The sequence below is a fragment of the Paramormyrops kingsleyae genome, chromosome 23 (assembly GCF_048594095.1).
Source record: "Paramormyrops kingsleyae isolate MSU_618 chromosome 23, PKINGS_0.4, whole genome shotgun sequence".
Lineage (NCBI taxonomy): Eukaryota > Metazoa > Chordata > Actinopteri > Osteoglossiformes > Mormyridae > Paramormyrops > Paramormyrops kingsleyae.
In genome coordinates this window covers 25,080,026-25,099,722 of record NC_132819.1, presented here as the reverse complement: position 1 = coordinate 25,099,722, position 19,697 = coordinate 25,080,026, and the positions used below count along the sequence as shown (strand labels likewise).

The following is a 19,697-nucleotide window of genomic DNA, read 5'->3' as shown; positions in this document are numbered from 1 at the left end:
TGTTAACGCCACGTTTAAACGGAGAAGGGCAATACAGCATTCTCCAACTGGGCAGCATCTGTCCTCTGATTGGCTGGGTTCCGTTGTCCAATCGCACGGCACAGAAACAAAGGCTGATGCACACTGCATATGCGGTGCTCTTTACAAGGGGGGGAGAGATAGATGAGCCATTGCCAGCAGGATCACAGATGGTCATTTAGCCTCCCAAAGAGACTCAGTGCCTCCAATCATTTAACACCCTGCTCCTGTGGAGTGTCTCCATCCATAGCCTCTACTTCCCCGGGTCTCCGCTGATCTGACCTGCCCCCCCTCCTTCGCTGCATGTGTATTGTCACCCAAGCAGAGTCGCTGTGTTTTACACGCCAAGCAGGCCAGCTCCACGCTTGATGAATGACTCATCACAGACACGGGATACTCTGAGCAATCTCTCATCCATATCAGTGCATCACTGGAGAAAGGTATTGACATAAATTACTGTTATATTAATGTATAAAACCTTCAGATACTTTAAACCCTCCAATCAGATAAAGGTATTTCTGCTCAACTTATGACAATTTTTTTATGGACATTTCCAAAAATACATACTGTACAAGGAAAAGCAGATTGCTTCCTTTTCCATCTTAGATACTTTTCCAGCCTCCCACTGTCCAAATATGATGGCTGGCCCTGTTCTTGTTATTCCTACTCCCTCCTGCTGTGCCCTCTGCCTATGTCTACTTTTTTGCAAACATACTGACAGAGGCAAAGGGAGGCATTGCTGCAGTGAGCCCTCCTGGAGGATAGGGGGCGCTGTGATGACATGGGAAGCCTCTTGGACACCATTAGCCTGACATAGGCGGCGCTGTACGTCAGCAAGAGACGGTATGCTGTTTCCTGCAAAAATAAAGCAAAAATTCATGTTTTGACAGATTTAACAGTACGTGATTTAATCATTGTGCAATTTCATTTTCCCCTAATAAATGGCATGTGATTCAGAACCTCACAGTGCTGATTCGTCAAATAATATGGTACAATTATGAATCTTGTGATATTAATATGTAACAGGACTCGGTTATACGAAGAGCACACAAAGGATTGTGGGATGTAAATAGTTCAGTGACATCCACATATTATATTCTAGGATAAATGGTACCAGTTGATATTTAGCCAGCAAGACAAAACACAATGCTGTTTATTATGGTATGGCAATATTAATATTAATATATTATTCGACCTGGATGGGGAGGTTGCAGTCTGGTACAAGGCTGTAATCCTTGGTGAGTTTTATATCCTCCCTCTGGGTAATAGGAGTACTACCAGAGCCCTGTTCATTCTCCACCAATAGGGGGCGCTCTTCATCAGCCCCTTCCTCAGTGTATGAGCTATCTTCTTCATGCAAGTTTGTGACTTTTGTTGCGAGGAGGAGGTGGGACATTTTCTTGTTGAGTTTGTGCTTAGAGAGAAGAAGTATCATTCAGTACTTACAAGTTGACATGCAAAATCCATAACTTACATTTGAACAAAAAAAGATTCCTAATGTGTATATTGTCCTTCATGAATAGACATTACTAGTCTTGGTTTTGATGAATGAGTACTACCCAGTTTTTTAAATATTTGTCTCACAGGATTAGACTTCAAACAAGGCAGAGACCAGGCTTACACAAAAATGTTCTGAAGGCAGAATGAAAAATGATTGGTTCAGAGAGATAGCCAATCAGACTGTAGTGGAGGTGGGTCCAAGCGGCCCACCCCCTCTAGTTGCTTAGACCTACCTCCACTACAATCTGATTGGTTATCTCTCTGAACCAATCATTTTGCATTTTCCTCTCAGAAAATTTTTCTGTAAGTAAATCTCCCATGAGCACAAACTAGGCCAGACGAGTGGTACCGAGAAAGCTCACTGCTGTCTGAGGCTGCATACCTGCACTTCATCCCTAATGAAGCTCATCTCCTCCAGGGTTTCTGTCAGAGCCCCCAGACAGGGTGAGAGATCCCAGTGCACTAAGAACAGCTGAACAAAGGTCAAGGAAGAAAATCCCTAAGGGGCCAAGAAATGAGACTCGACAAATGCAATGGAACAGGTGGCGAGGAAGAGGTCCGATAGTATGCGGATGTTACATGCTAAATGCTGTCCTTAGCATCTCGAGGCTCATTAATATAAGTTGTGAGTTGCTAATATAAGACAGAAGTGTGAAGAAACAAATAGATCGATGATTCACAAAGAGCCGGTAATTAGGTATGGGAGAGAACAACAGATGGCAAATGAAGTAGGAGAATCAATAAACTGTCACATGGAGTACACAGATGGTTGAGAAGTAAGGGGAAATTTACATGTAATGTAACAGTAAATACAATAGTAACAGTAAAGTAGAAATAAGAGTAACAGTACTAATATGACTAGTACAGTATAATTTTGTTAATATTATTACAGTTTGGAAATCTTACCCCCGATTTTCACTTAACTGCCATTGTCCTCAGTTCTTTTTCTGAAATCGCTACATGGAGGCCAGGAACAAATTATGTGTGTTCCCCTGATTTACATCCCTACTAATCTGTCCCCAAATCAGCTGATCAGATGCAGGACATCAAAGGTCCCCAAGCTTCCTTCCTGTGTAGGACAGAGGCCACTCTGTTACCGTCACAGGGTGCTCGGGGTAGAAACAGACAAACATCCAGATTCAGAGCTGGGGCCATGTGCAGAGAAAGTGCCTGAATTACACAAATGACCGTGGAAGGACTAACATATTGTGCGGTTCATGGATGGGGTGGATTGGTCCTTAGACCAATTGATTTCCAAAGGATACCTGTTGTACGCCAACACAGTGATGCACCCAATCTGCTAGACCCACCAATAATCCATGTCTGACCAGCCTCTCGTTCACCTGAATCAGCCTGACATCTGTGTTAATGTTGATCTACAAAGAAAAAGCACCACAATCATCCCTAAAGGTACTTGATCCATGTCATCCATTCTACCAACCTCAACACACTGACATTAATGCAATGAAAGAGGGCTAACATTCTTGAAGCTGTAATATTCAGTTTCAGTCACCAGGTGGTGCTATATGAAATTGCTATCCGATGAGAACCACTTGGGCTACGCTCACCTGTTTGTTGCTGTGATAGAGGACAAAGATGATCACAGACGTGACAATCACGGACAGCAGTGTGACGGCAAAACAGAGGATCCAGAAATCCGAGAGGTAGAAGCCAAAGTATAGGTGTACAGTTGAGTACAAGCCACACCACATCACCACGTACACCGCCTGTCCGAGAGCAATAAGCGGCCTTCAGACTGACTGGATGCCAGTGTTCACGAACACTGCGCTCAATGAAACGTCTTTGTACCCAAAAAGTAACAGTACTCTGTAACATAAACACTCCACTGAAGCTAGTTAATGCACTTTTTGCAAGTGCATGCTAACTGGGAAGCACAACACAGTGCTACCACACCAAGACCTGACCCCCAAAAAGGTAAAAGTAGGAGAAAGCGGGATCTCGGCAAGCATGGGATAGATCTCACCACTGCTATGAAGAAATGTGAAATAGAAGAGCTGAAGAAAAGGTATCTTCGTACAGGAGGGGCATCCAATGCTTTCCCAAGCGGGATTTCAAAATCTTCAACAGGAATCTAAAAGGGAAATGAGGAAAATCGGAAACTCTGCCAAGTCAAATCAAGTGGCGATGCGCGAGCGTTGGCATCATCATGCTCTGAACCAGACCACTCCCCGGACATAATGCTCAGTGTTGACTCTCCGCCCAAATGGTGTGGAATTGTATCAATACAAGAAAAGCAGTGACCGCTAAAGGGGAGCTGAATGTTCCCTCATACTGGTCTGGATCAGGATATTTGTATTAATTTAAATGTAATGAATATACACACAGGTGATTCTACAGCCTAATTAGGTGCTTCCGCCAGCCTGTTTTTTGTTTCAGCCTCACTAGAAAATCCATCCATCCAACTTGTCCTATTCAGAGTTGTGGTGGGAGGGGTTGGAACTAGAGCCCTGCATTGGGAGCAGGATCCCGCGGGTCCCGCGGGACCCAACGCAAATCTCACGGGATTGGGCGGGTTTTAGATTGTCGTGGGCGGGAGCGGGCGGGAGCAACAGAGATAGTGGGCGGGATAAAAATAGACAGCGGGTCCCAAAATTGTTAGCTTAGCAGGATGGAGGATGCAGCTGATGTTGTTAATAAAATTGCAAAGGGAGAATATAAAACAAAACTAAAATTGGGGAAATCGGAGATATGGAAAAACTTTAAAATTGTAACAAACAAAGAGGGTAAAGAGCTGAACTTTGTGTGTTGTGTGAAGTGCGGCAAAGCGATAGTGTACAACGGGCACAAATCTGGCACTTCAGGATTGAGGCGACACACCTGCCCCGTTGCTGTACTCCCAGGTAGAGCCCTGCATTGGGAGCGGGGTCCGGCGGATCCCGCGGGACCCAACGCAAATCTCACGGGATTGGGCGGGTTTTAGATTGTCGTGGGCGGGAGTGACAGAGACAGCGGGCGGGATTGGGCGGGAAATGTCAGAAATTCAGCGGGAGTGGGCGGGAGCGGGATTTAAAAAATAGTCCCGCGCAGGGCTCTAGTTGGAACCTATCGGTGCAAGACAGGGAACAACCCAGGAGAGGGCGCACTCACTCACTTGGGGTACTCAGAGAAAACCCAATGATGGCATGGTAGGATCTTGAACCCAGCAGTAAAACCACTGCACCACTGCACTGTCCCCCCCCCCCTTCCACTGGAATATATTTTTTCTAAATCCATATTCCCATATTTTCATGGACATCATTGAGCCCTCCCCCCTATGAATTTAATTGTCAGTTACTCTGCCCACCCCCCGTTAATTTAATCGTCTGATTCTCACCTCGTCGCCCACCCCCCACACCCAGCTCAGCTGCCATCCCAATTGAAAGGGCTGAATCTTAGACTCTCCCTGACACTCTTACCTGAGAAACTCAAAATAATGGATCCAGCCTAATACATATACAGGCCTCCTGCTGGAGAAGAGGCCCGGCCATTAACACGCTTGAGGCATCATGGGAATGAGGACACAGTGATGGATCTGTGCTCCTCTTTGCACTAGACGGGCTGGTGAGTACTGCGCAGCGCACCTGGAAGCCAGTCCTCTCCAGCTGGGCTCTGCAGCACGTCAAATCGAATGCAGGACTGCACAACGAGGAGCTGGCCTCGGCCCAGAGGCAGCGGCCTGCAGAGGGAGCAAACGGAAGCCTGAGGGTTTGCGGAGCCCGTGGATGCGGCCACCCCGAGAGGCAGGCAGCTTGGCGGATTACCGTTGTCGCCTCGATAATCCCCGTCACTCTCTGATTGGATCGTCACCCGCCCAGAACGGACCTCAGCACTCATGTCGTCATGCTCCCCCTTTCCAGGTGACAGCACCATTTTGGCGTCCAGTTATTCTGCTCTGGATGCCAGAAACTACGATATTCTGTGAACCAAGGAACAATTTACTATATTAAAAGTGAAATATGTGGAAAAATATTTCAATACATATGATCCAGTCATATGACTTAAAGGTTCGATAAAGCCATATGTGTTAGATGTGGTTAGACTGAACCCATGTGCAAAAGCTTCCATCTCCCTATTGCACATCTGGTACAGATTAATGGGGAGCATCCTTTACAGACAAACACATAGCCACACAAACATGGAGAGAACACGCAAACTCCACAAACACACACAGCAGAGCCGGGTTTCAAGTCTGCAATCCTGGGTCGTCATACCATTCCACCTGCCTCAGTAAAATTCAATGCAAGCAGAATGTGGCAATAGCCAGGATGACTGGAAATTCAGGCATTAATATTGTGCAATGCCAGGGTGTGGCATTCATGCCAATCATTACACTCTTGTAGGCAGAGAAACCACAATCTGTTCATTTTATCAGTCACAGGATACACTTGCACTAACAGCCATTAGCTATTTTTACCCATATTAAACAAAAGCAAAGCAGCAGCAAAATCTATCATGCTAATCTACCAAAATGAAAAGGTCCAAGGTTACACGTGTATTGATTACATAGAAATTTACCATCTAATACTAATACATTCCTTAGTGAATGTAACAGGAGTCTTTGTGTGGTAAACACAAGTCCCGTTCTCTTTAATCTGGGATCCGATTGTGTCTATGGCAACTGCACATGCCCACTTATGCGAGATGTCCAGCCCTTGGGGATGAAAAATGAAGAAGAGAATTTAGAAGAGAGCAGATGCAATTGGTTATTGTTCTGCTTTACCTAACTGGATACCCTTTGCAATCTTAAAATTTCAAAAACTATTAGACGTACGCACAAACACTCATTTTTTTTGGTTTCTGAGGGAACGACAGGGACACGATTCTTTGTTAATCTTAATGTTCATTTTTGTGATTTGATTGTTGCCATGGACCTTTGCTCTGCTTATTGTCTCTGCTGCAAAGTGACGTCCCAAACACAGCAGTCTTTTTTTTCATTTTGTTGTCCCATCTCACACAGCAAAACTGCAGGACATAAATGAATGTTGAGCTTTTCCTATAAAAGACACAATACTATAAAAACAATCCCAGCTGTTTCCAGCTCCGTTGGCCTGCAGCAGCCATACATACCAAAACTGGGAAATTACCAAACCTTTTCTCTTCTCTAAGTCAAAAAGCTGAAAATTATGTCATTTTGGGACATTCTCTTATCGTTGCTGTCTGTATGCTTCAAACCCTCACGTTTTTCTATGCAAGTGAGGCCATTAAAGTCTGAAAATCCTGTCAACATGTCTTGTATGGTATATTTAACACTTCCTCTTTAAACACCCCCCCCCCTATCTAAAACCTCTGTTTTCACTTCCACTTTGTCTGTTACTTTTTTCTAAAGGAAAGTGAAACATCCATTGGCACATGGTGCAGAGTGTGAACATTTCACCTTTTTATGACGGCCTGACAACAGCTGTTGGGAGATCAGGGACAGAAAAGCAGTCAGAATAAGCACATACCCTGTTTCTAAACTCTCTGTGTTGAAATGTAAGCTTTGTATCTCAATGTCCTCATCAGAGAACGTGGTTTACAGGAAGGTGTGTAAAGGTGAGCATACATTTATCCCTCTGTATGTGCATAAGAAAGCCTTGAATTATCCGGAAAAAAAACTGTACAATAAACTGTTGCAGTGTGTCCTCTTAAACCTTCTCCTCTAGTATTAGTGTGTGTAATATATCACTTCAAGCACTCTCTCTCTCAACTTGTGACTTGAATTAACTTCACCACATGACTGGAAGAATGTCGTTTTTAAGCCGATCTGGAAGAGAATGCAACAGTGTTCGTCTTACCGGAATTGTTCTCACACTGTGACTCTTAAGAGCATCTGCTGTCACTTGGGCTCCTGTCTATATCCGCATTGTGTGCCTCTTATACAGATTCAAGACTAAGCATAGTGTCCTGTCCATAATAATAACCTGCAGTAGCTTCTGTGTTTGTCGCAGTCATATTGCTGGAGCCAGGATCGCACAGGAACTGTAAACAGAACACACCGCGGGTACGCACACACATACAGGGTCTTTCTTCGCCCTTACCTATTCGTCAAGCGTCGACTTGTCCTCCGCGACATACTGTACGATCGCAGTCCTCTCAAGCGCAGCGTCTGTGAGTGTGGGGACCGGCACCGATGCGGTCACGGAGCAGTATACGCCAGTCAAGCCTCCTCGGAGTTCGGCGTGTACACACTGCGGCTCCTTACACGTATAACTCTCCCCCTCTTCGTTCTCTCCCCAATCCCCCCCCCCCCTCCTGGGCGCGCGCGCGCACACACACACACAAACCACAGAGTTGCAAAACCAAAGATGTTCAGCAGCACAGTCCTGTGAAACGCCACAGTGGACATTTCTTCAATTCTTTCATTTTAACGCCAGGCAGCTTTATACTCCTGAAAGAAATCTTTAAACAGGTTTTTTTTCAGAGAATTAAAACTACTTTACCGCCACCGATGTGGGTACTTTATTAACAGTCCTTAATTGTTAATGACATTTTATACTTAAATGTTTTTATCAATGTTTATATATTTATATATATATATTTTTTTTTTCTTACTCAGAAAAACCGCATGGAGTAAAATTTACGCATGCAATGTGTGTTTTGTAGTTATTCAAGACGCCTCTCGATCTGTTTCTGTTCTAATTCCATGCCACCTCAAAGCCACATTGTATATATAGCCACAAATTCACAGTCGTAGGAATAGTATCTTTCAGAAATATATTAGACAATTACATTAATCATTTTCATTACATTAAATGTAATAATTACTTTTCAAAGAATAATACAATTGAATGGATTTTAATTAAGCATTCCCCGTTTTAAGTATGACGTACGTGTTTCCTGCTTTTGACAGGAACGTCAAACTGAAATAAACAATAATGGAGACAGTCGCTAGCTAAGTTTATTTGTATTACATTGATAACGTTGGATTCAGTGGCTACTCTTTCGATTTTATGTTGTATAAAAATAAGGCTGGCACAGTGCATTTACGATATATATATTATTATATAGTCTGATTGAAGCAAGCATTATTATGTAAAGGAAAACGTACTTCCCAAAGCTGTACTGTGAGGGAAAAAATTACCAGTTTATACCTTTGAGGGTACGATTATAGTACTTGTAACTGGGGCTGTACCCTCAAGGGTCTGCCAATTGTACCCTAACTGTAGGTAAATGTACCTTTTAGTCTAATGTAAGGTGCAGAAATTCACTCTGATGAATATTTTGTACCATTAGCAGTACATGTGAATGTTGTTTATACCTTGAGTAACAAAACTACCAGCGCTGTACCCTTTTCTGATAGGCCATAGTGTGTGTTCTGGTCACATTTGCTAATCACTTTCAGCATATCAGGAATGTTTCACACAACAAAGAAAATAGAACGGAAACTATCCATCCAACTGTTTATCCAGTACAGGGTCGCCTATTCCAGGAATCAGCACACATATGGGAACACGCTGGTCTATTCACAGCCATTTGCTTAATCATATGTCTTTAGACTGCAGGAGGAGACCTGCACAAACATGTAGAGCACAGACAGACTCCACACAGAGAAAGGGCAGGATTTGACCCACTAAACTTGTGAGTATGGGGTTATAATTCTACCCATAAAGTCAATATTCAACCAGGAGTAACCCTTGAACTGTAGCTTAATTTTAGTCAATTCAGTCTACTCGTACTGATTTTCTGTGGGTGTATTTTCCATTTCTGTGTCAAAAAACAATATTAATTCGATATGTTGCACATGGCTGGGGTACACACTGGACCAGATGTCAGTTCATCACACACCACAGGGATGTGCCCTTTCATCACGTCACCACCACGGGTAATGTAGAAACGCCAGTCAGCATTCCTGCATGTCTGTGGAAGACCACACAACACAGGGAGAAAATACAAAATAGATAAACAATAAAGGTGAGGCAGCAGCGCACCTGCCTGAGCCACCATAGTGCTATAACGTAGGCTAAGGAATAGTTTCAGTCGACATTATGTCTCTTTTGCCATATCTCGGAATTGAATCTTCAGAGCCAACATGGCAGCAGTTTCCGAGCATCATATGATGGATCACGTGACCATCTCGAACCACGTGACAAAGTGGTTTTTGATCATGTGAGTACACTGTACGGTTGCCGCTTAAGTGTAGTTCAGTACAGTATTGTCGGCTACTTCCTTTTTGTTTTTGTTTTTACGTTAACTATTCTTTTGTCTTTTTTTCAGCGACGATAAACCGGAAGATGAGTGTTTTGAAAAGGTTTGAAGAAATCTTAATAACATTACCTGCCGGGGTTTTGATCGTGTTCTGGTTTTTGGGTACTCCAAATTTGTGTGTTGCGTACAACCAGGTAAAGTACACATTTATGGATTTTCTTTATAGTGGTATGCCATTTTGATCTAGGTATTTATTCATCATTTACCTTCGGTACTTTGTTGAATGCATGTTTTCTGATTTATTAGCACATGCCTGCTATGTTTAAGCACCTCGAGTCTCCTGTCTGATGGTTTCTAATTAACCAGTTCTTTTTGAATTTTGATGTGTTTAGTAGGAAATCATGTTCTAATATATGAGAAACAGTATTATATTGAAAGACTTGGAGAGCCCTGTGCAATGTCGGTTTGTTTGCTGGTAATTATTATCGAAGCGAGGGTGGCATTTTAAAGTGTGGCTTCCCGCGTTGTGTGGATTTCCTTTTGACACCCTGGTTTTCTTCTATAATCCAAAGACATCCGTTTAGGTTAACTGGTGCCTTTGAATTGCTCATAGTGTGCGTCAGTCTGTGCCGTGCAATGGACCGATGTACCATTGAGGATGCCTCCTTGCCTTGTGCCCTATGCTTCCTGCGATAGGTTCCTGGCTAAGGAAGTAAAAATAATGTTATTTTACTCTAGTCTCTAGCAGTTTCAGAGAAATTCTATCACATGCTGTTTTATTGTATCGTAAATTTTAATGCCTCCTGTCAAAGTTACTGTACCTTCCTGGACACTACGCCACATTTATTTTTAGATACTTATTTTCTTATACTTGCTAATGCATTAGAGTCTTGGATAATAAACAGACCTTAAATATATGGTCAGAAGCACAAAGGAAGCTCTCTATCATAATTATGTTGTAACTCAACACCCATTACAGGCTTTCTGAGGCATGTCTTTAAAGTAACTATTTAAATAATATATTATTATAACTCAGACTTCCTGGCCTGTTGTGCCTTTGTTTATACTGTTTTTTGTGTGGCCAAACCATTTGAAAAATGAACTATTTTGGTAAACCTGGGATGAACTGACCTCAGCTTAAGAATGAGAATTTCTTCAAAGGCACAGAATGTGGTGCTGTGATCTAGACAGTCACTAATGGAACAGAAACCTGGGGTTTGCATCTCCTCTTCTCTTTTTCAGTAGACAATAAATGAATGTAAAATGGCCTGCAAATTTAACCAATGGTATGCCTGGACTTTCGAGACAAAGGAAAAGAGAAGTTCTGAAAAGTCCCCAAAAACACTATACAAACCTTAGGGTAATTTTGTGAAATAAGTGAATTAAAAGAGAGTGAGTTTAGTGTGTAGTTTCAGTATTTTATTTGTTTGTAAGTTCAGAGTCTTGTAGCCCCTTCACCCGTTTCATTAACGAAAACATTTTTTTATTCTAAAGCAGATAAGGAAACACTTTCTTCCCAATGCAGTAAATAAAGACTGATCCTCCCCCCCCCCCCCCTAACATGCCTTCTCTGATGCTCAGAAATAGCATTAAAATTACACTTGGGGCTGGTTATCTCATGAAGGGAAGTAACAGGTTAATGTTTTACATACAAGTAGTAAACTTATATATGCATTTCATCATAAAAGTGACTTGTTACTCCCTCCTATTCACTTATTTTTGAATAAACCAAAAGTAGTTAAAAATGTAACTTGCAAGATGAACTTGAACCTTGCAAAAAGCAGCCTGATCTGTGCAAAAGACTGAATTTGGGAAAAACTTTCTGAGCTTTCCAGTGAGCTGTAGCTGGGCCTCCAGTGAGCTGTAGCTGGGCCTCCAGTGAGCTGTAGCTGGGCCATGTAGCCATAGTAGTAAAAAAAGTTGCAGCTGATCATAAAAGATTGCTAGTAATCATTTTTTTGCTACCTGCGGCGTAGAATTAGGTTACATTACATTAGATTAGATTACATTACATTACATTCAACTTCATCGTCATTGTGCTGAGTACAGTTACGGTTAGCATCTAACCAGGTGAAAGTAAAATACATAGAAACACAAAGTATAAATAAATTATAAATGTAAACTATGGTTCTGTGCAAAATATGCATGAGGTTGTCCTCAAGGTGCAGACTTGGAATGATTGGTGTTTTATAAGACACAATGATTCAAGTGCAAACTGGAGATGCATTCTGCAAAATGAACAGCCAGTGCAGACAAATGAGCAGTCAGTGCAAACAAAAAGTGTTAAGTCGAGGTTCCAAGTTCTGCGGGAGGGCGGGCGGTCAGAAAATTAATACTGTAAGGTACTATTGAGCAGTTCTATTGGCAGAAGCTCTTTTGACAGTTGTGGGGAAGAATCTCTGGAAGGTAATGAGTAATTCACTTGCCAAATTTAATTAGAATTGAAAATGGTTACGTAAAAGTAATTTGGATTACATGGAATGACCTGCCCTGCAGTAGACATAGCCCATCTGACAGAGTGTCTTGGTGTTTGTGTGTTTTTTTTTTTTTAAGGGCGAGTTAGCTGACCTCATGATCGCTCTCCTTTCTTTTCTAGATTAACCCCTTGGTGTATGATGAGCAGTTGCTGTGGGTGAGTGGCGGCGCGGGGCAGGTGAACACTTACAGGATCCCCATTCTCACGTTTACACTCAAGGGCAGCTTGCTGGCATTCAGTGAGGCGAGGAAAGGCTCCTCGAGTGACTATGGGGCCAAGTTCATCGCCGTCAGGCGCTCCACGGACAGAGGTGCGTGCGGCCCTCTCACACAGGTTTGAGCAGTATATCCTGCATCATGCTTAGGGCGTTCCTAAGTGCACAGGGTGCCCTGCCTGACCTCTGGTGTGTGCAGATCCCACTGGTTGGTATTGCTGGTAAACGCGCTTCTAAAATTTGTCTGGTTAATGTTTTGGTTCAGACCATTTCCTGATATGCCGGGCCAGTAAGGCTGTTTTTTTTCTAGTTATAGGCTTTATTTTGTCATTTATTCTTGTGGTATAATTCAGGCACAAACCTACTGTTCCTGCCCCAAACCCCAAAGAGTGTGAATATGTAATTGCTGTTCAATAAAAAAATACATATCTCCAAAATTTCAGTATTTTCAGGAGGTGAAAATATGCATGTTCTCAGAAATTATTTTACAAAATAAACTTCAAACAACATAATGAGTCATCCTTAGCAAATAGAAACCTGTCTTTACACAGTCGTCAGCGAACAGTTTGTTTTTAAATGGACTAAAGTGGATTGTTGTTGGTGAGGCAAATATGTGTGTCAACAAGACAGACTTATTGTGCTTTACATTTACAATTCACAATGTTATTTAGCTATCTAGCTTTCAGTGTTAAGTTGTTAAAATGTGATAGTAATCCATGCAAATAACTATCATGATTATAAATGTTAACTTGTACAAACAAAAGTACTAGTTAAACAGATGACTTCACAAAACATTTTTCATGGGTCAGTTAGATGTCTATAGTTAAATGCTATCAGTAGACAGAAGAGAATGGGCATATTCCTTGCATAGTTCCATCCATAACGTGGTGTGGCATGGGGGTCGATTCTTGGGCCACTTTTATGTCTTTTATACTATATATTTATGCTTCTTCTTGGCCAAATCATACAAGACTATGCAATGGATTTCCTCAACTATGCAGATCATACTTACTTGCCCCTTTCTCCAAACCACTGTAGTCCCATTGACTCACTTTGTAAGCTTTGAGCACATGACTAACTGCATGGGACAGATGATTTTATTCGGGAATAGCAATGAGAGGCACAGATTAGCTGCTTATCCGGATTTGAGAGCCTGAAAATTGAAAGAATTAGCAACTGAGCTTGGTGTACTAATGGACTCTGATCTCAGCTTCAGCAGTCATGTCAAAGTAGTCAACTAATCAGTATTTTATCTCGTCAACAATAACAACAAGATTGGAGGTTTTCTGGCTAAACTAGACCTGGAGAAACTCATCCACATCTTTATTTCTACCAGAAATTATTACTCAGTCTCTTAACTGGATTACCAAAACAACAATCAGACAGCTTCAGTTGGATTCAGAATGCAACTACCAGATTAAAAGAAGGGATCACATCAGCCCTGGTCTTAAATCCTTACACTGGCTACCTGTGCATTACAGAATAGACTAAAGTATTATTACTGGTCTTTGAATCGCTTATTGGTGTCGGCCCCAAGTATCGGCCTGATATGCTGCAGCGATTTGAGCCACATAAACTTCTCAGATCATTAGGAATGAGTCACTTAGTTCTGCTTAAAGTGAAGACTAAACATGGTGAAGCAGCGTTTCGCTATTGCGCTGCTCTTAAATGGACCCAGTTGACTGAGATCATTAGTGGAGCCCGAATACCTGAATTGTCTGTAATTTGCTTTTTATTTAATTGCTGATTTTTTTTCTAGTAAAAAGTCTCAGTCACCAAAAAGGGGACCGTTTTCGTCGGACGGCATCGATTTGTAATGATGCACAACCAAATCAGCAACTGAGATAATTTAATACTCCATGTCTGTTACTCATTTCTCCTGTCGTGATTGCTGTCTGTGATATAGTAGTGTTTTTCCCCAGGATGCTAAAATAGGAAGCAGCTCAGATCACCTGTACCTCCCATTTAGGGGCCACCTGGTCTCCCACCTCTTTCATCGTGGACGACGGCATTCTGGAGGATGGCCTGAACCTGGGCTCGGTGGTGGTGGACGAGGACACAGGCTCCGTGCTGCTGCTCTACTCGCTGTGCTTCCATCGCTACCACTGCAGCCCATCCAGCACCATGCTGGTGGAGAGCGTGGACGACGGGCTCAGCTGGGGTCGGCCCCGAAACCTCTCCGTCCAGCTGGGGGTGCAGAGCTTCGCGCCGGGGCCTGGCTATGGCATCCAGGTGAGTCTGGCCTGCATGCTGACTGCGGTGGCTCAGTGGGTAGCATCGTTTCTTTGCACCTCAAGGGTTGTGAGTTCGAATCCTGCAAGAGTCGGTTATGTGCATTGCTGTCTCTGAGTTGCCAGTAGTGTGTGTGTGTGTGTGTGTGTGTGTGTGCGCGCGCGCGCCTGCACATGCTCTGCGATGAACTGGCAGGTGGTGTGTAGCTCAGCGGGATAAGACTCTGTGCCTATCATCAGAAGGTCGCTGGTTTGAGGCCAGGCCTTGGCAGAATAGTTATATCTCTGTCTGGCCCTTGAGTGAGTTTCTTAACCTCGCAGAATGTTCCAGGGTCACCAGATAAATGTCACCAAACTTTGCTCTTAGCTTTTTTTCTGAAAGGGAAGCAAGATGAGACATACAAAAGCATGCATTCCAGTGCTGATGGAACATAAAGCATCACTTCATCCTGTCCATGGTGGCCCCGGTTTATTGGGATAGGCTCCAGTCCCGCTGTGATCCTGTACTCTAATAATCTGTGATGGATGGACGGTTATGTCAGGTGAGGTGTTTAATGGTGTTATATTGGCGTTGGTTACACCGCCCTCCACAGAAACGCTACCCCCCAGCAGTGGGCCGGCTGGTAGTGTGTGGACATGGCTCCATTGATGGTGACGGGGTCTTCTGCGTGCTCAGCGATGACCACGGCAAGACGTGGACCAACGGTGCGGCCCTGAAGAGCATACCGTTCAACCAGCACAAGCTGGAACTGGACTTCAACCCGGACGAGTGTCAGGTGAGCAGCAGGGCTACGGCTGTCTGACTCCGCACAGCTCAGCTCCTCCCAGGGTTTCGGCACGTCCTCATTTTCAGCTAGTGAAAGCTCTCGACTGCCTCAATGTATTTGGGGTGGTGTGTGGGTTAGACGTGCTGCCTGTGATCAGAAGGACACTGGTTCAAATCCCACGGGCCCTTGATCAAGGCCCTTAACCCCCCAATTGCTCCGGGGACTGGCTGACCCGGCTTTTTCAATTATACTTCGCTTTGAATAAAAGCATCTGCTAAATAAATAAAATGTAAATTTTAATTGGATTTCATTCACCGCCTCACTTGGTGTAATTCATGTCTAAATGAGAAATCGTTTAAAATGTCTCATAATACTTAATTCCCTAATTTACACGCCTTTGTTGTGTAACCAAATTCAGGGTTCTTTTGCTAAGTTTGTTGATTTCCTGTTCCTACCCCCCCCCCCCGCCACGATGCCCCCCAGCCCGTGGAGATGGAGGACGGCAGCATCGTCATCAACGTACGCAACCAGTACAACTACCACTGCCGCTGCCGCATCGTGGTGCGCAGCACGGACGGTGGCCAGTCACTGCCCCTGGAGGGGCTCACCTTCGACCACACGCTGGTGGACCCGGTGGTGGCAGCGGGGGCGCTGCAGAAGGAGGGCATCATGTACTTCACCAACCCTGCCAACGATCACGAGCGTAAGCGGTGTTCTGGGGGTGGCGGTTGCCACCATACTGCAGAGGCTTATGGGTAGGGAGGAGGGCGGCCTAGTGGTTAGCACTGTTGCCTCACAACTCTGCGGCTGGGGGGCTCAAATCCTTGCATGTCCTACCTGCGTCTTGAGTATTTTGTCCTACAATTCAAAAAGAGTGTTAATTGATTAATCGGCTTCTCTATATTGGCTGTATTGTGTGATTCTTAGTGTGTGTGTGGGTTTGTGTGCCCTGCGACTGACTGCCATCCCCGCCATGGTGCCCCTACCGTGTGCCCTGTTTATTGCAATAGGCTTCCACCTTACCATGACTCTATACTGGATGGATGGATGGATGGGTGGATGGATGGAAGGAAGGAAGGAACTGGGACCAAACGGTTACAGGTGTAAACCTGCTCTGGCTTACTTTCCAATCTCATCCCATTCTCGCAGGGATCAACCTGACGCTGCGGTGGTCTCTGAGCAACGGCACGTCATGGGAGAAGGATGTGGTGCAGATCTGGCCTGGGCCGAGCGGCTACTCGGCACTGACGTCACTGACGGGCTCGCACCCAGAGGACAGGAAGTTCATCTACCTCGTATACGAGAAGGGACACAAGAACTACATCGAAACGATCTCCTTTGCAAAGATCCACTTGTATGGGGGCATTTAGGAAGGAATGGGGGTGAGTGAGGGGTGGGGGACGGCGGGGTAGGAAAAGACTGCTAAAGTTTTCAGTGTTATCTGTGTAGTTTGGGTGACAGCGTTCCCTGGTGTCAACCCTCAGCAGTGTTTTTGCCAACAAAAGACCATTCTGAGAATTTCAATATTTTACCAAATAGCCCATAAGTGTGTGTGACTGAATGGTGTGTGCTGTGCCCTGTAATGAGTTGGCATCCCATCCTGGGTTGTTCTCTGCCTCGCACCTGTAATCTCTGGGATAGGTTCAGGCCCCCCAACGTCCCTGCATAAGACAAGCAGGTACAGAGAATGGATGGATGGATTTTCTGCTTGAAGGAATGGGAAGAGGCTTGAAGGACAATGGGGGGGGGGTGTCAGCCATGAGTTTAAATCAGACTTGATTCAAAGAAGTGCTTGTTTCAGTGCAATGATATTTGTTTCTTCTCTTCTCAATTTGCTTTGAGAAACTGGTATACAATTGTTTAAGATTGTTCGGTCCATTCATAGCACAGATTTCTTTTACATGTAGAATTCTACCACTTGGGGGCAGCAAATCCTACAATCGTGTCCTGGAACGTTGAGTTTTTTCCCCCATATGAATAGTGGATTCTTAAGAAAATGTATATCAGTTTGTTCTTTGAAGTAAAAGTATCCATGTTGCCAGCACAGCACAAGCCATGAAATGGGCCTGGATTTTAGATTCTGGGATTTCACGTGGGACTTCTCATGATGTCACCATAGGATTGTGTTGACAAGGTGCCATAGATGGCATGTGGACAGGATCGAGAAGTAAGCCAAGGGCTGGTGCAACACCATCAACATTCTTTGTCCTGCATCCAATTATCACATACATTTGTTCAAAAATGTCCTTTCTCAGCCGCTGCCGTCTGACTTAAGTTTAGAGGAAAACGGTCAGCCACCTTGAGAATAGATGATTAAAGATGGATCCCGAAAAAGATGTATTGTAAAGTGGGATCTGTATTCATAATTGTCCTGTATCTCCCCTCTGTAAAAAATGAAGTCACTTACCTTAGGATTAAACCTATTCGAAACTAAAATTGATATGAATTGAACCAGTTAAGCTGAGCATTTGCAAAGTAAGCCACCATTTGCTTGCCTGCTGGGAAGGATATTGGGTTCTCTCTGAAGCAAAAAATTAAATTTAATTTGCATTCCCGATGAAGTTCAGTGAAATTTAATCGTCTATGGAGATGTGCAGTGTGGATGCTCATATCTTCTCCAGTTTTTGGTGTGTTGTGGGAGTTCAGTCTCTAAGGAATCAAACATTTCCTTCAATATTATTTTGATCCTTTTTTGAATATAATAAAGCAGTGTGTTAGGGTAACATACTGGATTTACTGTCACACTCCCTTAATTATAGCTACAGATTAAAGAAAAATTGTTTGCCATGGTAGTCAATACATGGAAATTTGGTAGTCAAATTTCAAGATATAATTGGGTTCAACAAATGATTTGGATTGCTTGGGAATTTTAAGTCTGATTGTGCTATAAAGGGAAATGGATGTACGTGTTCAGTTATTTTGTAGCTAATATCAAACCCATTGAAATATTAATAACTGGAATCATGTGGTGGGTTGTTTAACTGGGTTTGTCACACGGATGAGCCAGTGCTGTGCACAAAGTGGACATTATTACGGGTTTTAAATGTAATAAAAAATCACCGTGATGCAATAATTTTGCATTTTTCCAGGTTTATTTAAAATTCCAGTTATCCTTAAACATTGTATGTAAATATTGTAAAGTTTCTGATGTTTAATTAAAAAGAAATTAATGAATGTATGTTCATGTGCTGTTTTATTGTTTAATGTCCACACATTATTAATTTCATTTTCTTGTTTTTGTTTTCATTGTGGCAGATTTAAAGAAAAAAAAAAAAAAAAACTTATTTTCCCCACACAGCAAATATAATAGTAAAAAAATACATAACAAGCCAGAATAGCTGTAGTCCTACTGGGAAAACCTTCATGCAAACAACTTTTCTGTTATACACTTGCTTGAGTAAAACTTCTTCAAACAGGAACAACATGGCTCTTCACTAGAAAGCACAAATATTTTTAGAAAAATGTAATATGTTATCTTGTGTCACCTTGCTCTGTGCTTGGATCCGTCACCATTGATTTGGGGTGTTTAGTACCATGTCATCGGTCACAACCTATTCTGGAGCATCCAGTTCAATGTTGCTATGAGAGGCACACCTCCCTTGAGCGGACTATTCCAAAAATGTGATACACCCATAATTTAAATTAGTAGGAACAATGAAATCTCAAGCCATTCTGGTCAGTGTTTCTTTTGAACATAAACATAAGAGCATAAGGAATACTGAAAGTAAGAGAATACCAATTAGCCTCCTCATCTGTTTTCTTTTTATATTTTTGTTTGCCTTTTTCATATAGACTTTACTTCTCTCCATTAAGTGAGGGGAGTGTTGATACCCTGCGTTCTTGGTATAATGAAACATAATTGGAGATAAGAACGTCAATTAATTAAAAAATTATAGACAAACTTAAATTCAACCAAATGTGCATTACTCCTAACTTACAACTACCAGGTTAAAAAATACTCGTGAGCTTCATAATTTTAATAATATCATCATTACACAAAACTTAATATTACGTGACTGCTTTAGGGAAAACCTTAGTTAACTGATAGTAAGAGGTACGTTTATAAATGTGGTCCACGATGTAAACTTAATATCCCAGAATCTCCATCACAACACATACTGTCACAGTTTATGTCACCATGGCAACGGTTCTAAAATCAAATACGGGTCACTTAGAAAATCCCTCAAATAAGACTGCGGCGTAATGTTTTTTAAATACAGACCTGACACAAAAAAAAACAACCTTTACGTTGCCTTTCATCCATGAATGTAAAATGACATGGTGACTTGTTAACATAGTCTAAAAAATAAAACACATGAACCCTATCCTTGCCCGTCATTTTTAAAATGACTGTGGAATTTAAAGCA

General features: G+C 42.8%; 2 protein-coding genes across 2 annotated transcripts; one reads left to right on the top strand and one right to left on the bottom strand.

Annotated features, from left to right (window-relative positions):
* Positions 1 to 533: 533 nt before the first annotated feature.
* Positions 534 to 7,731, bottom strand: tmem268 (transmembrane protein 268). Its single transcript, XM_023809691.2, has 9 exons — positions 7,536 to 7,731; positions 5,280 to 5,434; positions 5,100 to 5,194; positions 3,503 to 3,610; positions 3,087 to 3,245; positions 2,784 to 2,894; positions 1,901 to 1,990; positions 1,214 to 1,432; positions 534 to 873 (listed from the first exon to the last, which is right to left on the bottom strand). The coding sequence occupies exons 2-9, from the start codon at positions 5,386 to 5,388 to the stop codon at positions 682 to 684; spliced, it is 1,083 nt and encodes a 360-aa protein (XP_023665459.1). The 5' UTR covers positions 5,389 to 5,434; positions 7,536 to 7,731; the 3' UTR covers positions 534 to 681.
* A 1,861-nt stretch (positions 7,732 to 9,592) lies between these two features.
* neu1 (neuraminidase 1) lies at positions 9,593 to 18,504 on the top strand. Its single transcript, XM_023809690.2, has 6 exons — positions 9,593 to 9,836; positions 12,239 to 12,428; positions 14,302 to 14,564; positions 15,157 to 15,339; positions 15,814 to 16,033; positions 16,480 to 18,504. The coding sequence occupies exons 1-6, from the start codon at positions 9,729 to 9,731 to the stop codon at positions 16,698 to 16,700; spliced, it is 1,185 nt and encodes a 394-aa protein (XP_023665458.1). The 5' UTR covers positions 9,593 to 9,728; the 3' UTR covers positions 16,701 to 18,504.
* Positions 18,505 to 19,697: the final 1,193 nt, after the last annotated feature.